This window comes from Halyomorpha halys, unplaced genomic scaffold, assembly GCF_000696795.3.
Source record: "Halyomorpha halys isolate HHAL.00 unplaced genomic scaffold, Hhal_1.1 Scaffold2592.1, whole genome shotgun sequence".
NCBI lineage: Eukaryota > Metazoa > Arthropoda > Insecta > Hemiptera > Pentatomidae > Halyomorpha > Halyomorpha halys.
In genome coordinates, this window is record NW_027113120.1 from 31,871 (window position 1) to 45,589 (window position 13,719).

Sequence of the window (13,719 nt, forward strand, 5' to 3'; positions counted from 1 at the left end):
AAATAAATTTTAAAACACGTAGTTGGGTCATTCTCTCAAATTGTGAAATTTCGCAAAATTTTTAAATCCATTTCAACCATTTTGTTTCATGACTTTTTTATTTGTAACCTGTACAATACACGATAAATATAAGGTTTTTCCAAAATGTTCTTTAGAATTATTGTATAGTGTTTTAAATTGAAATAGCTTATTAAGGAAAAAATTTCTCTATGCCCCAGGTCTCTGATCCCCACGCTATGTTGCTCTTAAATGTTCAACAATTGTTCGCAATTTCGTGTAACCGAAAAGCACATTTTCAAGAGATTATATCTCTGTACAGAATATTAATTTTAAAATCAGTATATTCACTTTATGGTTATATACCCTATAATTCAAATAAATTTTAAAATTAACTTGCTTTTAATAAAAGAACACATGCCAGAGAATAGGGAAATTAAAAACAACGAAACAAAAAAAAAACACTTTACTGTATAGGAAGTGAAATAGTATATGATAAAATATTATTATGTGATCATACAAATTTTATTTCGGTCTATATTTAAATAGAGGGATATTCAGAAATGTTTTGTCAGTAGGATAGGACTAAAATTTTGGGACGTAACTTTAGTTAAAGTGTCTACAACCTAAAATCTTACTGATGAACAGGACAAAAAAGTGATACTGCTTCCAAAAAAGAATTAACCCTCTAATTCAATCTCACTGGCTACTCAGGTCGATTTAAGTTAGCAACCTTGTGCTAATGGCATGTCAATGCACTGGAAATTTGATAGGGGGGGCCTTTTATAAGAGATTAATTCCATGCCGTAGCCATAGGCTTTAGCTAGACTACACTACCTTAGCTGGACTGACATCAACACCATATAATGCCACAAGACAATCAAAGGGAGAAGACTCAGTAAATTATATATGATATATTTCATGTATTATATCTTTATGAAATACTAATTTTATTTTAAAGAAGAGTATGAAAAAAAAAATGAAACTTCGACCATTTTACTCAAATATCATAGAAAAACTATTATCAATTGTGTCAATTCCATTAAAAACGCTATATTTGTCGTTATATCACAGTAACTACCTTTCAATTAAATTATAAGGGGTAGAAAATCTACCACTTACCCAAATGGCCCAGTTAAGTTCTAAAATAAAAAAAAAGTGTATTTATTTATTTAGTGTCATTTACAACTGTACAAGTAATAAATAAAATAAGTAAATATGTCGTATGTTTCATTTAAACTTGAAAATCTTGGGAAGGAACATCGGGTGGTACTTCAAGCATTAATTTAAATTAGAAGGTCCCGTGGCCATCTTCTTTTCAGGCGCCTCGGAGGATTATCAGGGATTATTAAGGGTGAAAGAAAAAGAATGGTTTAGGATGAGTGAGGAGTTTGGAATGAAAAGACGCATATCTGTTTTGGGCCAAATCTGCAACGAATGGGATGTTAAGGTCTTTGTGGATGTTTATTTGAAATGTTATAAGGAGCATCAAGGATTTTGGATTGTAAGGATTGGATGCGGGAGGAATTTGATGGTTTGGTAGAGCCCCAGAACACAATTCCATATGTCCAAATTGGTCTGATTATCGTAGTGTATACTAATGTTTTGTAGTGAATGGGACGATAAGAGCGTTTGTCATGTAGGTGTTGTAGCAATCGGAATCTAAGAGCAGTTAAAAAAAAAAATCAATTTTTTATTAATACTCACCGAAATACAAGGTCCTGTTGACTCCTTCGTCAAAAGTATATTCCCCGACATAGTCGAAGTAGTAAAAATAAACAGGCCCCGTATGGAGGTTAGCTCCATCTATTGCTCCTATAGTGATCCAACTGTCAGTGTACATCTGGAAGAGATTGTTAAATCGATGTTCAGCTAATAAAGGTTTAAGTTTAAGAGATGCAGGATGTATATTTTAAAACATTTGGATTTTTTTTTAAAACTCAATTATCAAGATAGGTCTCGAATCTAAATACCTGTGTCAGGTTGACCCAAAATTCAGGTCTGATCTGTCCATCAGGAAAGTAATATCTCCTAACCTTCCTGGTAACTTCGTCAGGGTTAGAAGCAGAGGCGCTGTACCATAAAGACACAGGTGCTAGTCTGTCAAAGTTATCATTCAACCAATTGAAATCAGTGTTGTTCTGAACAATATCTGAAAATAATTAAATTATCAAATATAATAACAATAAAAGAATTAAGAAAAGATTATATTTATTTCATTGGCCTTACAATGAGTTCTTAATAAGCCTTCGCCGGCAGTTTGACCAATAATCATAGGAACAGGTTGGTGCTGCCACTTGCTGACAGGCCCGGTCAAGAAGGCACCGTATCCTTCCGGTTCCAAGACGGCCCAGTTCATTTCCATGTCGACCTGCCAACGCTGTTGAAGTCAACAACAATTAATTATTTAGTAGTTCAGATTCTAAATATTTAGTAACAACCTACCTAATTAACGATATGATGATGGTTTCAACTTATTTTTTACCTAGACATTTGTATTCAAATTTTCAAATATCCCTAATTCTGCGAAACAACTATTTTTCTATTTCAGATGTTCTAACGATACCGGCCAACCACCAGGGAGGGACAGGAAGGGCCAAAATCCCTGATGATAGGGCTTTTAGTGGGATATGATTAGAGTAGATTAAAAAAATTATTTTAATGTACAATAAAATGATGAAATGAATAATGATAATAATAAATATGCATAATTTTCATCATTATTCAAAGAGGTTATCCAAATTCAAAATTATTGATAAACGCTATTTAGAGGTTAATTTCCATAAATATTTTTAAAAACCGCGAATTTCAATACAATCCAAACCACGGAAATTCAGAAAGTTCGTTAAAAATGCTAGGAAATTTTTTCCCTCCCTCTCCTCTTCATCAGGGTGGAAATCTAATCCCAAATTTTCGATTGAAGCACACTTGACTATAATTTTTGTAAACTAAGCCTACCCAGCCCGAGTAGTAACTGATTCATTTCCCTCCAATTTAATTATTTCCAAGAAAATATTTTTGGTTCATAGCAATTATTTAGGGGCGGACGTCTATCTTGTTGCTACTCTTTAAGGACATAGTTGTTTGAAATAGAACTTTGAAACGTATAATAAGTTGGGTTTCTTCTGCATGAGTTCTTTCACAATAAACTGATTTTTTTTTCTTAGAACTTACTTATATTGGCTAAAAGAGAAAACACGTATACATTTTTACTCTGGTACGTAATCATTATTACTACGATGTATTTCAAAATAAAAGCCTTTACAATGATACTAATTATGTGAATATTTAGATTACGTCTAAATCTCAATAACAAAAAACCAATCTGCGAATTCACTCACAACATTGACACTTACAATTAAGTCGACGATTCTTGACACAATATCAGATCCTTTCTTGGACCTCAGACAAGAAACCGCAGCTGAAGTGCTACTGATCGGACAGCCTAGATTCTTGGCGAGCTGTTGTGCCATGGACTTTGCGAATCCCGGAGGAGACAGCGCCCACGGGTTGTAACTGGTTCCACTTTCAGCAATGCCTTTGTGGAAAAGTCCTGTAAAATGTAATTAATTAATCAGCTAATTTAGTTACAGACAATCAATGACCCTCCCGTAGTCAAAGACAATTACCCCTGCTGAGCGGGGATACGGTGTGATGGTAGACACTCGCACCTCCTGCGCTCTCACCTACCAGGGTCACCTTGTTGGGATCTCCACCGAACTTGGCTATGTTCTTCTTCACCCAGCGGAGTGCCATAACTTGGTCCTTCAGACCTTGATTACCTGGCATTTCTTTGTCTTCAAAGGATAGGAAACCTGCATGGAAAAGTTTTCGAGTCAGTACATGGATATGTGAAATGGACAAGACTAGAAACAAACTAACTGTTTGGTAAAACATAAGCTATATTTCATAACGCACAAATTTTCTCTTTCAAATGTAAATTACCTTAAATTTTAATAATTTCAATTATACCATTATGGAATTAAAATATACATACAATGGACTTTGAAATTTCTAAATATTAATATCCTTCATACATTGGCAGTGGATACTAAAATAAACTACGGAAAAATGAAGGTTTTTATATTACATAAAATAATTAAAAAATTGATTAATTTTGCACGGCTTTAAAATTTTAAAGGCCCATTAGAAATACTATTAGGTTCCATTTTTTAAGATTTTGAATAAAACTTAAGTTTAATTTCCATTATCTCCGCGTACTTTCTGAGTAATTTTCACGATAAATATCAATAAACTGATTCTGAACTCCGGAACAATGAAAATGTTATGTTAATAAGCTTCAGAAACATTGAACGGGAGGAAACGTTGAAATGCCATTAGCGTTCTTCCTTGGATACGTGGAAGTTTCATCGTTCCCGCTGAGCAAAATGTTTCCAAGCACAATTTTTAATAGAACCTAATTGTTTTTCCATCTTGAATTTATTTTGTGATTTTTTAATGTCACTAGTCAACAGACACCACTAAAATAAAATTAAAAAAAGGTATATTTAGAAATTTAAAAACATGTATATTCAAAAACCAAGGGACATGTCAAAGGTAGGGCGAAAAATAGTTAAATAAGACATTGGTTGAGTTTCTGGTTTTACTAAAATATGATCCTTCTTACCAAGATAAGCCAGCCTATAGTTGACATCGACAATAACTACATCCTCATCCATGAGATAGTTTGGTAAGTACCATCGCTGTCCGTTACCCATGTGAAATCCTCCAGCGTGGATATGGACCAATACAGCTGCTCTGCCTCTAGTCTGTGACAATGATGAAAAGACCATTATCAGACAACACCACCAAAACTGTGTCATATTACTTATTACATTATCACATCATGCGATCGAACCGAAGAGAAAATATTTCACTATTTTTACTTCCACTTACCAAATATGGAATACGTAGTAGGAAAGTATTGCGAACGTGCGAAATTTTAAATTCGAGTTTTTCAGGGAACCCAGTTTCATATTTTAAGGTTTCCAAGTCCAAATAACACGGTCTCACAAAATATGTAAACACCCTAGCTCAATAATGAAACATCGTACGAAACTGAAATCACATATTTAGAGCAATAGTTTTTTTGCGATGTTACAGTAACGTTTTCATTAAAATCGATAATTGGGAAATGCCATTTCAGTGAATTGATTTTACAATTTTGTTTTATTCTCTCAAAACCGCTCTAACGATTTTGATTGTTAAACTAAATAATCTTTACTGGAAGATTATTGATTGACCGTGTGTATAGATGAATGGAATATGGTTAGGGTGCGGTCAAAAAAACTCAATATTCGGACAATATTCCATTCATAAATAATCTTTAATTTCAGCTAGGTATTATTCTCATTGAAATTAGTTCAGTGCCTTTCATTTTGTTTAATTGAAATAAATAAGCAGGTATCATAGGTAGCAGTAACAAGCAAAGGATAAATGTAATATATTAAAGAATTTGATTGAAAACTAGACGGGAATAAAGGAAAAAATAGAAATCTAAGTTCGAACCGGAAAAATCGCATTGGTATGTAATCGGCTTCACTATCATTTGTTAAACTTTTTTATTACTGTTATTATTTTAATTTATTATTATTTATATTACTGTTATTGTTATTAATTAACATTATTCATTAATATGAAAACTAATATTACAAATATAAAATAATAAAACATTAGTATATTCTGAAAATTAAAAACAAATATGAATGAAGATAAATATCATTATTATAGTATTATTAAACTGTGCCCTTTAATGCAGTCAATTTACACACACATACCTATTAGAAATTGTTTTCTTATTAGTCTTTTTTATACATAAAAAAATGTCGATATGCTTATATAAAGATCGTCACATTTTTTGTATGCATTATGTTTGTTTGATTTATTAATCGTACTTTGATAATATTAGATAACCTCGAGAGCCACGATTAGAATTTTTGAATTAATTAAATTGAAAACGCGATATTTATACTTTTCGTTGCACTCCAGTTCGATATTTGTTGACAAAATATTATTTCCAAACTTCGTTGAAATAAGTAATTGCTTGTAAACGAAAAAAGTACCTGAATCCCTTGGATAACTAAAACAATTCCTATATGAACTTTCTTTTCTTTTTTTTTAATTATTTATTTAATGTAATTTACAACTATACAAAATAATACAATAGGTAAATATATAGTATGTTTCATATACACTTGAAAATCTTGGGAAGGAACCACCCGTTGGTGGTACTTCAAACATTAATTTAAATTAGAAGGTCCCGTGGCCATCTTCTTTTCAGACGCCTCGGAGGATTATCAGGGATTGTTAAGAATGAAAGATTAAGAATTAATGGGTTAGAATGGTTAAGGAGTTTGGAATAAAAAGACGCATATCTGTTTTGGGTCAAATCTGCAACGAATGGGATGTTAAGGTCTTTATGAATGAGTTTATTTGTGACGTAATAAGGAGCATTAAGGATTTTACATAGGATTTTGGATTGTAACGATTGGATGCGGGAAGAATTTGATGGTTTGGTGGAGCCCCAGAGCTCAATTCCATATGTCCAAATTGGTTTGATTATTGTAGTGTATACTAATTTTTTGTAGTGAATGGGAAGTTCAGAGCGTTTGTCAAGTATGTGTTGCCAATCGGAATCTACGAGCAGTTTCTTGTCGTTTCAGTCTTGTGTGTGGATTCCAAGTAAGTCTCTTGTCAAGATGGAGTCCTAAGTATCGAATCTGTCTATATGAACTTAAAACAAAAATTTAATATATTTACTTACACTATGTGTATATACTGAGAGATAGAGACAATCTTCACTTCCAAAGGGCTCTGGTTTTTCCTCGAAAGTACCATATTGCAGACAGTACGGGCCTGGCTCGGTGGCATCCCTTACGCCGATCCACCTCTCCACTTCTTCGGGGGGCTAGGATCAAAAATTCATACGACGTTTTCATAATTTATATATTATGTTTAAATATATCAAAGGCAAAAATATAACTGTATTTACCTGAAACCTGAGGGGGCCGACTGGAGGTTTTGCATAAGGTACTCCAGAAAAGGCCAGAAATTTACGGCCTGATCTGGAAGTCATTTTATACCCACGCACTTTTCCTGTCGAGGTATCCACTATCAGGGGGTTTTCGGCAAGAGAACCTGCCAAGAAGAGCAGAAAAGTGACTTTCTGCAGAGTCCCCATGGTTGAACTAAAAATAAAAGGCATTATTTCCAAATATATTACAATTATAATCTCCAATTTTAATTATAAATAAAAAAATAATATACACATAAATAACAAATACTAAACTGCATTTAATAACACTATATACTAAATATATTACTCCCTAGAAATAGTATGAGACCCCGTAGAAAAAAAAGGAAGTTGTTTCACCCCAATTTTTGATGAAGCAATGAACACAATGAAAACAATCTACAGTTACTAGTCCAAATTGATGACTCTGCCAACTCTCTTTGATATATAAAATATTTATTTTTGGTTATTTGAAAACAAATGTTGATTTTTTAAAAATTATATCTCAAGAAATATTGAACCTACAGAACTCTATTAGAGCATAAATAAAAAAAAAATTACTTTTCATTAAAACATTTAATAGAAGCTTTTCAGTGACGAAGGCAGTTTTAATGATTTTTCTTGAAAAACATAAAATTCAGGGGACGCATACCTTAAATACTTCATTATTTACTTACTGTACCCCTTGTATGGTTAAAAACTGATCCTTTTTCTAATTAAAAATAACGCGTTATGTTTCCTTTATTTGAAAAAACTGAAACATGATTTTTTTTTGTAATTTCTAGAATAGTCTCTATTGTTTATTCTCCCTGATCATGGTTGGAAAAGTCGCCATTTTTTACTCTTATCTATAAACAGGTTTCATTGAAGAAACAAAGCTTGAGGTGCAATAATTTTTTTTTCTTCCTATGGAATCTTGGACTATAAGTGATGCCCTCACAAAAAAATGGATTTACAGTTTAAAAACTTCCCATCGACAATCAGTAGCTCTATTATCTGACTATTAATAGTCATAGTACAAGAGTCGAAGAGGAGAAAAAAGTCAGTTATTTCACCCCAATGTTTGATTACTTTAATAAAAACTATGTATAATTAATAGTCAAAACTGATGAGTCTGCCAAGTACAGGTAGGGGGAATAAAAAATTACGGCTGTTTCAAAACATTAATTTTTCATTCAGAGCTCTATTTTTTTAAAACTACGAACAAAACTAGCAAATCTAAAAGAAGATTATTTAAATAAGAGTAAATTTGCCGAAATATTAGCCCTAATAGAGATTAGGTTCACGTAGGATTACGTTCAGTAGTTCCTGAGATATAGCTTTTTAAAAAGCAACATTTCTTAAAAATCTACTGAAAGTTAGTAGTTAGTTAATTTATTTTGAGAAATCTATATCTTAGGAACTATGTGACTTATAGATGTCTCTAAGCTATAAAGCTAGTTTAATTGACTATAAAGTAGCTTCTGATCTTTACCTTCGTAGGAATATTATTTTTCATGAAATTTTCTAAAATAAATTCACAAACTGTTAATTTCTAGTTATTCGTATAAAATGTTTGATTTTTGAAAAAATATATCTCTAGATCCATAAGACGTACATATGTCTTCCAGCACTCAAAATAAAGGAAATTTAACTTACTATAAAGTAGTTTATGACACTTATCTTCGTAGGAGTAGTAGTTTTTATGATATTCGCATATGAATATAAATTTGGCAAATGAAAATTTGTCCGAACAACTATAAATCAATTTATTTTAGCAGATATCATTAAAACTATGACGATAAACTTCATAAACCACATCATAGCCCATTAAACTAGCTATAATTTGAGTGCTAACAGACGTCTGCACTTCAAATGGTTTTTGATATATATTTTTCAAAATTAATTCACTATAAGCTATATCTCGAGAATTATTGAACGTAAGTAGTTCTATTAGGGCTTACAGTTTAGCAAATTTACTCAACTTTATTGATGTTCTTTTTGATTTTCTATTGTTATTGGTAGTTTTAAAGATATAGAGCTCTGAATGAAAAATTAATTGTTTTTAACGTTTTGAAAAAGCCACAATTTTTTATTCCCCCTACGTATACTTGAGAGACTTATCAATTTTGACTAGTAATTATACATAGTTTTTATTAAAGTAATCAAAAATTGGGGTGAAATAACTGACATGTTTCTCCTCTTGGGCTCTTATCATGTCCACGGCGTCATTTTCCATCCTAGCGTTCGGCTTCCTTAGTGATCTATACCTATTTGTGTATGCATAAAAAAACATTTTAGGTTTATAAAGAATCCAGAAACTCATAATATTTTTTTTCTATGAAATATATTTTTGAAAAATTACCAATGCTTTAAGAAGTTATAGCTTGTTGCCTTTTGAACTATAGAGTTATTTACGAATCAAGCTAGTGCTCCTGTTACTCAGAACTAACTTTTCCATCAGACCAGTGTCCTCGCTTCCTTCCTTAATGCCGACGATAGCTGCTCAATATGCATGAGTGAAATTGCTATGTCTATGTTCACAAAATCACCATTTCTCCATCGATATCAATTGAATTAAACTATCTCCTTGACCTTGATATGATGTAACATTTTTTTCCGAACAATTTTTTTTTTTGTAATGATTTATCACATCTATCTGATATCCCTTACTAATTATGTAATTGTTCAAAATTCCACTCATGGTGATATGCAGTGGTTCTTATTAATGTTGCTGTTTTTTTTAAGCACATTTCTAAATTAGTTCATTTTTATTTTTCAATAAATTTAAACAATTTAATATTTTACTATTTTTGATTATTTTGTTTGCAGCTATCAATATATTTGTATGTTTATTAAAATTCAATGAGATAAACTAAAAATCACATTATGAATTTCTTGCCTGATTGTGAGAAATTGATTTAATCCAAATATTCAACCAAAAAGAGTTAGAAAAAATTATTTTTCTTGCCTCCTTAGCTCGATTCTGAAGATTTTATAGGATCTTTGCAAATTACAAGATTATTTTAAAATTCTAATATTTCTAGATTAAATATTAAATTTTGTTCAATTAAAACACTGTTGATAATGTTTAATAAATATATCTACTTTATTTAATTTGAATTCATACATTTCTTTTATATGGTCCTGTATTATAGTAGTTGATTTTTAAAATTAAATTGAATATTAATCATTTAATCATTAAAATTAAATGAGTTTTAATTAACTTTTTTTTTAAATAAACGATAAAAAGACGTATTTTAACTACATTAAAATCATAGGTTTTGTTTCAGAAACACAATGAATTTTAGGGCGTTGATGACCTCAGGGTTTTACGCCCTTAAGCCCCAGACAACAACAACAATGAATTTTATTTCATTTTTTTTTTTCACTTCTTGACAAATTGACAAATTGATGATACTTATTTAAATTTGGAAAAAAATTGTTTTTATTTTATTATTACGGCTTATTAATCGTATTTCGCATATTGGAGCTATTCCATTGCATACTTGTAAGTTTTTCCATTGCATGTAAATCAGGGCTCTGGTTAAGAGTTTCATCAGAGCAGCTGTTCTGGGTAAGTCGATGAAGCCAAATCAGAAAACGCAATGCATAAATAGGAATTATTTCTATAGATTCAGACTTGTGAATAAAACATTCCTTTAATATTTTCCTACACCGTCTCGGATCATGGTTTTTACAAACCTTGTTATTCCAAGAAAAAAATTATCTAGCAAAGCATAAATCATCGGGTTTTCCCAAAAATATTTTCGATTTCATTAGTAATTTTGTCCAGCGATTGGGAATTATGTTCCGTGACATATTAGTTGTCTTGAAGAAATGACGACAATAAAACTAGTGTTCGTAGATTTGCGGATTGGCAACATTCCAAATCAGGTTCTAGTTAATAGCGTGGGTCAATGACACGTCCTTGTGTTTATATTTCCGTTCACACACAAATCATAATTCAACTCACTTTATTTATTTATTTTGTTATAATTAATATTTATTTTGACACTGATACCATTACAAAATAACAGCCATATTGTGGATAAAACTAAAATAACAATAACAATATAAATAAATTTTCGTATTATAGCCTTGGGACTGCCGTTCTTGAGAACAAAATCTTTTATTCTGCGTATTGGTAATTTCGAAATTGTATGTGTATTACATTTTATTTTTATATTTACATTATGTGTATACACTTATTGGATATATGTTCAATTGATAATCACTTCTGTTAAATGATAGTTTCAATTTTATTTCAGTTTTTTTGTTCTGCTGTATATTTAGCAGTTATTTCTTTATTTTTCTTGCTTCTTTCTTTATTGCCGAAAAGACTTAATAACTACTAATTAAACCATTAAATGCTGAAAAGACTAAAGCTATCATAATCGGATCACCCAAACTCCTTAAATCTATCCCAGGACCTCTCCAACCCCAAAAAATACTCCTATCTTAAAAACCTTGGAGTCATATTTAACCAAATTCTATCCTGGAAAAGATACATCTCCCATATATCCCGTTGAACCGTAGCAATTGAAATGAATCCGCTATCTCCTTCCACTTAAAACCCGTAAAACTTTTAGTTTCCTCCATTTTGATCATGGCTGCATTGTATACGGTGGATTCTCAGGGGAGCTAGAAGCTAATCTTAAACGTCTTATGAATTGCTCAGTACGTTTTGTTTTCGGGATCACTAAAAATATGTATATAACCTTGTATAACGTGAATATTTGAATTGACTCTATCGATCCTTCCGATGCCAATATTTCCTAGCTTTCTACTTATTGTAAGTAATTAGATCTCAGCGCCCCCTCCCCTATATCCTACAAAATCTGCACTTCAAATTCTCAGTCCAATCCTGTGCTACTAGGTCTCATCTACCATCTACCCTCCACTTCACCGAACAGCAGCGTTTACCCCTCTACCATTGCAAAAACTGTTTCCTTGTTTAAAACTTTTCTGTTTACCTACCTTTTACTTCTCCAAACTGAACCAGTATTATTATAATAAAGATGATATAAATCAAGAAAATTACTATGTATTATTTGTAAATATTGTTACTACCTATGCTGTATGTTTCTGTTTTCTTCTTTACAGTTATAATATAAATCGTAATTAAGATTCTGATTCCTATTGTTTGAGAATATTTTATACTTATTTTATTCGATAATATGTGCCTCTTATTTTAAAAAAGCCTTACCTGTAGGAAACATTTTCATCTATATTGCGTAAATTTTGAAGATATGAATATATTTTTCTCCCTTCTTCCCTTTCCTCTAATGTTTTATCGTGATTGATGGAAATGTTTTTACTTTTTAGTATTTCTTTATGCCTAAATATTTCCTGTTTGAGATTATTGTTATTTAGTGACAATATTGATACTTTTTTAAATCGAAAACAATTATTTACGGCGTAGTCAGGGAGACTTATATTTGCCTGGTTTAAACCTCTTTAACTTTTCCCAATGTATTTTAATTTTCGGTGTGGGGACATTATAAAGAACAAAATAATTTTTCCTCAGTTGCTGTTTCAAGAAGTTTACTTCTTCTTGAAGCTTATCGGTTTTTTCTTCTAGGGCATTACAAGTTTTTTTTAATGGAATTTAGTTCCTGAATGAGCTCAACATCTATTTTATTATTCTTTTCAATATTTTCGTTCATTTCCTTGATAACATTCATTATATCTTCGTTAGTAATGCCCATCGTATTTATTAAATGATTCTTATTTTTTAAATAGAGGGACAAATTATATCCTTCTATAACCACTCGAGCACTGAATAGACGTATTATGTTTGTCAACAGCCAAGATAGTGATGGTAAGTAGAGGGGAGCCGTACAGGTGCATACGCACGAGGTCTAAAGATAACATACCTTAAGTCTTACCTCGATTAGATGTTTTATTTATCAGTTAAAACTTTCTTAAACAGTATTATTGTCTTATAAAACTTTACTAAACTGTAGACGGTATTATAATAACTAGATGGTAACAGAATTGACGTATGGTTTGACGTACTAACACTAAAACTAACGAGAAATTGCAGAGAGCACTAACAAGTTGTTCCTCCGGCTAATACCACTAGACCACGTTTCTTCAAAATATTCGTACATAAAAATTCATAAATTAAAAAAACAAAAATTACCAGCATGAGATTCTGTGAATTTGACTTACATTTTGCATTTTGCCACCGTTATTCCATCACAAACGATTAAAGAAAAGGAGTTAAACATTTTGCTACATTAACGCCAACAAAGGAGACCCTTGAATATAAAAAAACATTTTTTAAGAAAATGTGACATTTAACCATCTGAGGACAGTAATTCCCAAGGCTCTATATATTTAATGGCAATATAGAGGAACACAGTGCTTTGGGTTTATGTAATGAAAATTCGGGAAAAATTATCGAAATAGCTCATAAAGCACACTTTATATTGCTTTTGTATGTTAATAAAGCATTTAGGAATAACAGTCAGAAAGCAGGATTTTTAACAATCCACAATACATTTTTTTTTTTTTTTTGTAAAGATAAACAATCTGATTTAGTTTAGAAATGGTTGGAAGTTTATAATTTTAGATTTTAAACAATCATAAAATGAAAAAACACAGATAAGGCAACACCTGAGTTGATTGTAGCGAGAGGTGATACTAAGGGGCGCGATAGACGACACAGGGCTGTATAGGGGGAGGAGAATAGAATATGAATATCCTATAAAGGATAATGTTGA

The 13,719-nt window shown here is 31.3% G+C and overlaps 1 protein-coding gene across 1 annotated transcript in view; it reads right to left on the reverse strand.

Moving 5' to 3' along the window:
* The window catches only part of LOC106691643 (carboxylic ester hydrolase), a 22,976-nt gene that overhangs the window by 1,264 nt on the left and 7,993 nt on the right, over window positions 1–13,719 (reverse strand). Inside the window, exons 8-16 of the mRNA XM_067050734.1 lie at window positions 10,452–10,617; window positions 6,989–7,184; window positions 6,761–6,904; window positions 4,625–4,766; window positions 3,627–3,812; window positions 3,354–3,550; window positions 2,227–2,377; window positions 1,971–2,149; window positions 1,705–1,840 (exon numbers count right to left, since the gene is read on the reverse strand). Coding sequence (XP_066906835.1) covers window positions 1,705–1,840; window positions 1,971–2,149; window positions 2,227–2,377; window positions 3,354–3,550; window positions 3,627–3,812; window positions 4,625–4,766; window positions 6,761–6,904; window positions 6,989–7,184; window positions 10,452–10,617 — 1,497 coding nt within the window. The remainder of the gene's footprint in view (window positions 1–1,704; window positions 1,841–1,970; window positions 2,150–2,226; window positions 2,378–3,353; window positions 3,551–3,626; window positions 3,813–4,624; window positions 4,767–6,760; window positions 6,905–6,988; window positions 7,185–10,451; window positions 10,618–13,719) is intronic.